General features: G+C 37.2%; 1 protein-coding gene across 4 annotated transcripts in view; it reads right to left on the minus strand.

The window, feature by feature from the left end:
• Nucleotides 1-5239: 5239 nt before the first annotated feature.
• Nucleotides 5240-8358, minus strand: part of SLC30A4 (solute carrier family 30 member 4) — a 17656-nt gene continuing 14537 nt past the window's right edge. For all 4 annotated transcript variants that reach the window (XM_042473091.1, XM_042473087.1, XM_042473090.1 and 1 more), the window contains exon 8: nt 5240-8153. In XM_042473091.1, coding sequence (XP_042329025.1) covers nt 7999-8153 — 155 coding nt within the window. In that variant the 3' untranslated portion in view covers nt 5240-7998. The remainder of the gene's footprint in view (nt 8154-8358) is intronic.

An 8358-nucleotide genomic window follows, 5' to 3' on the forward strand; every position in this document is an offset into this window, starting at 1 on the left:
AGGCAAACCTATCACAAGGTTTCCTTGGCAAGATTTGTTCAGAAGGGATTTGCTACTGCTTTCCTCTGAAATTGTGAGAGTGTGACTTGCCCAAAGTCTCTCAGTGGGTTTCTGTGGTCTAACTTACCTGGTGCTTTTTGCCTGGTGCATCTTAACAATAATAGGATCCAGAACATTAAATTTCAAATGGATGGTCCTGACCCGTTTGTTCATTTGCAAATGAACCATCTGAAGATTCTCACTCCTGGCCTGAAAAGATGACAAACATTTCAGCTCATAAATTTAAAGGGGGTGAGAAAACAAAAATCCCTATATTTACCAAACTGCAAATAATGATAATCACACCCCTAGTTTTAAGTTGGGTGAAATGAAGGGGGAATCGTTTTTAACTGAGTTTACATAATTTGTTGTTTTATATATCAATGTGTTTATAAATGTTGGCATTCTGTGTTTTTGGGGTGGGGTTTTTTTTTTTTTTTTTGTATTTTGTGTCTTTCTGTAGTTTATGCTTTAAATGTAATTTAATTTTTTTAAAAAAGAAACTGTATAATTCTCATATCATGTCATGAGAGTAAGTAAAGAACGAAGTTAATTTTAAACCCTACTGACTCATAAAAGATTATTTAAAGGGTGTAACAGGAAGGCATATGGACCTTGCAAAACTAGTGCCCTGGATTAAAACAAGGATATAATATTCTGGGAAATGAGGGACTGCACCTTAGATACTGAGTTTTGCATGAAGAAGGTCCTGTGTTCAATCTTTAGTATCAACAGATAAGGTTGGGAAAGACTCCTATTTGCAACCCTGGAGAGCCACTGCCATTAGGTGTAGACCTAAGAGATGAACAAATGGTCTTTCTCATCTCAAGGCAGTTCCTTGTGTTCCAAGATGCACATCACTGAATAGAAAAGTATTTTTATATTCAGATCGTCAAGAGGCTACTCCCAACAGTGATTCCAAATATCTGTCATAGCTGTGTAAGTCTGTCACAACATAAAAATGAAAAGGGGGTAGTAGGAAGAAGAAATCCAGTAACACATTAGAGTGGTTTATTTCAGCATGAGCTTTCATGGATATCAATGCATTTCTCCATCAAAATATTTTGTTCCACAAGTGGCTTTAAAAAAAATACAACTAAGGGGCCTAACTATCTAGAGTATCTAAAGGCACCAGATCCTGTCTGATCTTGGAAGCTAAGTAGACTGAACCATGGTTAGTAGCTGGATGGGAGACCACCAACGAATACCAGATGCCATAAGCTATAGTTCAGAGGAAGGTATTGGTAGAACCATCTCTGATGATTCTTTATCTATGAAAACCCTATGAAACTCATGGGGTCACCATAAGTTGACAGACAACTTGAAGGCACATACACACACCAAGCGAACAGCCATGACAAGCAATGGACACATTTGCAAAGTGTATAACAATATTTCAAAACTTTCAAAGGGAAACTTTTAGATATGGCCAGCAATACTGAATTGGCAGATGACCACTTGAAGAAATACAGTTACAGGTAAGCAACCTGTCCATCTTCTGATAGGGGTCCCATGATTAGGCAAACAGGCAAATCTATTAGCATTGTAGTCTATAGTCTCTGCCATTGCTTTGCCTGTGTTCCCCACCTGATTGTGTTTTCTGACATTCATGGGTATTAAGGTTAGCATGCACTTTCAAAAATGGTGTCACGAATCTCATAAAGAGAAACTAGGGCATAATAGTGAGAGCCTTTAAAAATCAGTTACAAAATCAAAGGAAGATATCAGATCTGGAGGGGCAGATTATGCTGCATTTACAATTCCCTCCCAGAAGTTCAAGGTGGCATATGTACTCCATCTACATTTCATCCTCACAGCAAACACAATTGGGCAAAGGTCACCCAGTGACCTTTACGGCTAAGTAGGGGTGAACTGTGGTCTCCCAAGTCTTCTGGCAAGACTGTACCCACTATATCACATTGGTTGACAATACTTACTAAGTGGGGTGCAAACATTTTTATTGATTAATTCCACATTATTTCATGCTTCCTCCAAGGTGTCCAAGACTGAGTGCAAGTCCTTTCCCCCCTCCTTGTATTATTCTTTCTCTTTTAGATTTCCTGTTTAGATTTCTTTTAGATTTAGTTCCTGAATTCTTGGCATCTTTTAATTATAATATAAAAGGTAGGAGAACCCGCACCCTGTCACAGCAGTTAATCAAGTCAAAGCTATTCAATGAGCGTAAGAGTTGAGAACATTTGTTCCGCCCAGTTCAGAAGGGAAAGAAGTCACTGCCCTAACATCAGATGACCAATCTCTCTCTTCAGATTGAGCAAGTTAATTCTCCTATATAAGGTGTGTTTTTCCTGTAAGAGCCTTGAGTTTCCAAAGTGGGGTAAAATCCAGTATTGCTCAACTTCAAGAACTTTAATGGAGGAAATGAGACAAGAGTTTTCAGGAAGGAAGTTACAGTTTTAGAAGCTTCTAATTTGGAACCAGTGTTATGTTTTAAAGCAGTAGTTTTTGTGTACAGATTTTTCTGCCTAGCCTCTGTGAGGTTGCTTCCAACACTATGAGACAATGGGAACATACAAATCAAGCATCACTATATATGTGTGTGTGTGTGTGTGTGAACAGATAAAGCTAAGTAAAACATATGTTTGTAAAAGGGACAGTAATAAGTGTTTTACAGTGAAATGGCAGGAAGGATACCAGTGTATTCTGTGATGCTGTTTGCAGAACAGAGCTGAATACAGTTGGCCCATCATATCCACAGATGTTATCCACAGATTCAAGCATCCAAGGCTTGAAAAAAGTTTTTAAAATATAAAAATTCCAATAAGCAAACCTTGACTTGGCCATATAAGGGACACCATTTGATTATGCCATTGTATTTAATGGGACTTGACCATCCACGGATTTTGGTATCAACAGAGGGTCCTGGAACCAAACCCCAGCAGATACCAAGAGCCCACTGTATTTTAAAACTTTAAAAAAGGGTACAAAAGGTTATAAGAAAGACTGTAGTAGTGTGGCCAGGTGAACATTGTTCCGGGTTCGGTTCTCTGGAGCAACAGAAAACAAGCTTGCTCCATCCTCAATGTGACACCCCTTCAAATATAAAGTTGAAGGCTTTCATGGCCAGCATCCATAGTTTATTGTGGGTTTTTCGGGTTATGAGGCCACGTTCTAAAAGAGTTTATTGCTGATGTTTCACCAGCAGCTGTGGCTGACCTCTTCAGAGAATGCTGGCATGGAAGAGAGTGGGGTATATATACTGTTGGTTGAGAGGAAGCGACACCCTGAGACCTTGCCATCCAACAACAGAACAATACACAGATTAACATGCAAATCGCTTCCTCTCAGGCCATGGTATCCTTGCTTATCTATCTGTAATCTTCCTTTTTTCCCTATTGCCTTGAATTTTTATCCGGCATCATAGTCTTTTCTAATGATTTGGATATATCCAAAGTACAATAGCCTCAATTTAATCATTTTGGGTACTAAAGAGAGAGCAGGTTTGATTTGCTCTCAGATATATTTGCTTTTGTTTCATCTTTTTTGGCAGCCCATGATATACATACAACTCTCCTCCAGCACCACATTTCAATCAAATTTGATTCTCATCTGTTAGCTTTCTTCCTTTCTGTCTTTCCCAACCATGAGGCCATGCTGGCTGCAATATTCTGGAGAACTATACTCCAGCCAACTAGCTTTTCCAAACTCTGCCATGTATGCTCACTTAATTTTCTGACGAGAGAAGTCAAAATAGTTAAAATATAAAATTATTATTATTTGCAAATATAAATTAACGTCTGCAGATTGCAAGGAGCCCAACTGAACATTTAAGACACTCTATCTCCTTTTAAAAACTATTTATTTCAGAAGAAAGAATTCGGTATGTTCTTCTAGTGGAAACCAACTTACAGTGTTGTCTTTCTTTATGTTCCTGATTAAATTCCACATATTTTTGGGTTGTTGTTTTCGGGTTTTACATTGCATTCACGCTCACAATAGACTCAGGACGTTACCTCAAAGTTAGTGCATTTTGAAACTTGAAATAGAGAATAAAACTACAAACCAACTGCAGACTGGCAATTTTTAAAAAACATTCTAATGGCTAGTGGGACATCTAACGGTTGACACAGGAACAACATACTAGTTTTTAGTTTCTTGTGAGTTCATCCTTTGAACTTTCCCCCCAGGCATCTGACTCATCACCTGTTTGTTAAAATATCTGTGTGTTGCCCTATAGTCAAAGATTTCAGGGCAACAGAAACTTTGCCAAATTTAAAACAGTGTAGAAACAATTTAGAGCAATGTATATTATACATTAAAAAACAATCAAGTTATAGTGACTTGGCTTCAAAAGGTTTGGCGATGTATCGGATTTTAATCTGGTGTCAGGATGAATGCTACTATCCAATGATTAAGGATAAAGAGAATTACTACAACAACCAATGCAGAGAAATAAAAGCCAACAACAACAAAAAAGGAAGAATGAACTATCTCTTCCACAAGATCTGAGAATTTAAAGAAAATCAGTCCAAGGTACTGTTGGAGGAACAAAATACACAACCACAATGAATTTTTTAAAAGATGGAAAGAATACACAGAAAAGCTATATAAAAATGTGGATGACAGTGGTAAGAAGAAACTGACAAAGATGAACTCTAAATTTAGTAAAGTGACGTAAAAGCCACACTCAAAGCAATAGGAAAGACAAATCACCAGGAACAGAAGATATCCTAACAGAACCGCTACAAATCAATTGAGGCTGTAGTACATTGTAGTTCATCATTAGGAAAAATGAATAATTTGAAAAGGCAATGAGCTAGGAAAAGTGGAAGGCAGTAGAAAGAGAGGAAGACCACATCAATATAGGAGATGAGGAAATTGAAATTCCCATCTCTTGGATCAATCACTGACCAGAATGGAAACTGCAGTCAAGAAATCAGAAGACTAGTACTAGGACTTGCAGCTATGAAAGAACTAGACAATATCCTAAAGTGCAAAGATATACAACTGAACACTCGAGTGAGGATTGTTCATGCCATTATATTTTCCATCACTATGTATGGGTGCAAGAGCTATACGATGAAGAAAGAAAATCAACTCATTTGAGATATGGCACCTGAGAGACTTTACTGCTGGACAGCCCAAGTTTCTGGAGAACCAAAAGATGGAGGACTTGAACAAGAAAAACAATCTCAAAATTCAAATGCAAAGAAACGTGAAAGGAACAACATAAAGCTTGGCAGTTTATTAACTGATTTAATAAATCCACAGGAAAGCAACACATTTGTTTCATTAAACAAATATATAGGATAGCGTTACAATTTTTAAAATGCCCAAGTACAGTACAGAGCTACCAAAATCCCAATTTCTAACCCTATGTACTGTAAACCCTCACTTAATGAAATATCTGTTATGAATACCAATCATGTGCAACAGTACCTGACTCCCAGAAAGGTCATATTGAAGGAAAACACATTTTTTTCCCCACAAACTGCAATATGGCTTTGTGTTACATCGTAATGCACAGGGGACGGGGATCTGCAAAGATACCAGCTCTTCATCTCTGGGCTGGAAATGCAAGCACACTGTATTGTAGGATTGCCACTCTGCTTTTGGAAGCAACAAAATAAAAATTAAAAAATATATACTGTAGTGCACTTTGCTCAAATTAATACTGAATTTTTCCTTGGTGGTAGCAATAGAAGGGGTTAGCTAATTCCAATGACAAGAGATACAGAAATCCAGTGGGGAGGCATCTAAACAGTTTAATCATGGCACTGACTCTCAACATATTTCATGAGAGTTTGCTCTTCATCAAGGGATATTTTTGTAAAAAGCAATGTTATGATCTTTACTTGAAGCATCTGAATAATATGTCAGATCTATGTTGTAATAATTTTCAGTTGCTTTCATGAACTGATTTAATTTTTTTTTCAAATCACACCTTAAATATCAGTCCTTAAAAAGATGGCAATAATCAATTCTTGAAGGAACTAGATACTGATTTCTGACTATATGTTCTGAATAACTATCTAGTTAGTAAATATATAATGGTAAAATCAAGACCTGTTTCTCTTTATTATTGTGATAAAACAGAACTGCGTTTTGCAGCTTGTTTGGGCCAAATACAAAAAATTCAAAGGAAAATAAAATATGACTAACTACATTAAAATTGATTGTCTCAGATTTCATAACTAAAGACTAAGGGTTAAATGTAATTTTAGAGTATATCTGCTGGGGAAAAATGGCACATTATTCAATACTAACCTAGGTTCTATTGCTTTCAATGGGTCTACATTATTTGGGACTAAAAGTGGATTTCCTCTGCAAAGCTATAGAACTTAGTTAGAAACTATACTCTTTCTTACAACTAAATGCTACTCATGTTGATGTGCACTCTTTGGATGAATCAAAACAATGTAGATGCAAAGAAAATGAAGCCAAGCCTTAGCATTTTTTATTATTATTAATGGTCCATATTCTGTTTTTACTACAGTCAGATCCACTGAATCAATTGGATTTACCTATGTGTTGATTCACTATTCAACAACTGATTCAATGGATCTCCTCTAGCTGGAAATTACCAATGGGATTGTGGCCATTAATGGCAGCAATAATCTACATTCGTTCTGATTTTAGACTACCAATGATGTGAAAGCAATATATCTCTTTCAGTGGCTTCACTCTAGTTTCCCCTTCTCCAAGCTTAACAATTAAGAACATCCAAATAATTTGGCACCTGGAAAGCAGTTATTAAAGCCTGCAATTCAGCACAGGTCAGAAAGGATGGTTACTTTTAGATTGCTAGGAGAGCCAAAAAGAGCTCCCCTCCTTGACTGGAAGGCGGTACAGTTCACCAAATCACTAACGTTTCACTGGCACATTTTAGGACATCATCATGCAGAAGCCATGTATTTACTGGAAGGAAATGCAAAAGTGAAATGGAAGCTAGATTCTCACAGTTCTAAAGCTTGGGGAATGCATTGTAGCTAAATTCTTTATTCTTATTTCTTGACTATCTACATTAGAGTCTACTGATTTGTTCTTTGCATTTAAATGTCAATTCTATAAGGCCCTTTCTCTTTCACTGAGGCAAATCAATCACAAGGAGGCTGTGACAATGTATTTCTTTATTAGATGCAAGATTCATGCTAACCAAGGGGCTTCTTGAAGCAAGTTAAAACATTAGCAATTCAAGATGATCAGAAAGAAATATCTCAGCGTCAACCATATACATTTGAAGAAAGTTAATATGCCTTTTTCTACAGTATAAGTCCTGTGCTGAAAAGATATGAAAGACGAAAGTCAGTCCTTTCCAACACAGTGGGTCCAGCCCCAACTTCTTCATTTAACGTACTGGTAGCTTGGAGTGTAGGTTAAAACTACATTTCCATGACTGACTACTGTAAAAGCTATATTTTCAAATATGTGCTCAAGTTTGGGTGAAGAGACTTCTTACAAAAAGGTTCTGTTATCCCTGCAGCAGCTTGTTTTTAGGCAAGATATTAAAAACCTGGCTGTTGTGAGGGGGGTAAAAATACTGTATAACCAGATCATTAATGTTAGTGATTATGGACATGATCAACCTTGTCAAGTCTTTTCAAAACTCAAGTAGTTAATTCCTGAGGCCCCTTTCAGAGCATAGGAAAAGTAGTTAAAGTTAACAAATGGCAACATGGAAGTGTACTCTACGAGGTATCTGCCCGGCCATAATGCGATCCGTAAACAACTTATTGGCGATACACTGGCAACAAAACCCTAGCAAAAACAAACACTTGATAGAAAAAGATAACTCGGCTTCACGAAAAGGGTAATCCTTCTGACCCAGTGCTTTTGCTATTTCCAAATCCAAATCCAACGAAATGACTGCTAATGCAACTCGAGACCTAAAGTATTCTGTTTTATTTGTAAATCTTGTTTTTATTGCTTTGTGGTCTTTTGGCTGCAAGATTAAAAATAATAAGGCAGCAAGTCCCCCCCCCCCACCAAAAGTGTGGAAAATTAGGCACTGGAACCTTGACAGTTTATGCAGGGTTTACTTTCTTCTCGCTGGTAACTCTGAAGCTGGATGGAGCACTGATAGACTCCAAATGTGTTTAGCAACAACCGTCTGGCCTTGCACTGGACTTCTTCCCATTTGGATGAACTACCAGAAACTGAAAGGAAAGAAAACCACAGAAAATACCTTAAATAGGTCTTCCATGTTGTTGTAAATTGGCTATGCCATTCTATTTTGTAAACAATTTTAGTTTGTCTAACTGATGGGCTCTGTCACGTAATAAACATGTGGATTTCAAGAATATGCAGATAATCCTGGTCACAAATGGATGTAAAAACCTTTTGAAAGACTCTCCCGTTTGC

The sequence above is a fragment of the Sceloporus undulatus genome, chromosome 6 (assembly GCF_019175285.1).
Source record: "Sceloporus undulatus isolate JIND9_A2432 ecotype Alabama chromosome 6, SceUnd_v1.1, whole genome shotgun sequence".
Taxonomy (NCBI): Eukaryota; Metazoa; Chordata; class Lepidosauria; order Squamata; family Phrynosomatidae; genus Sceloporus; species Sceloporus undulatus.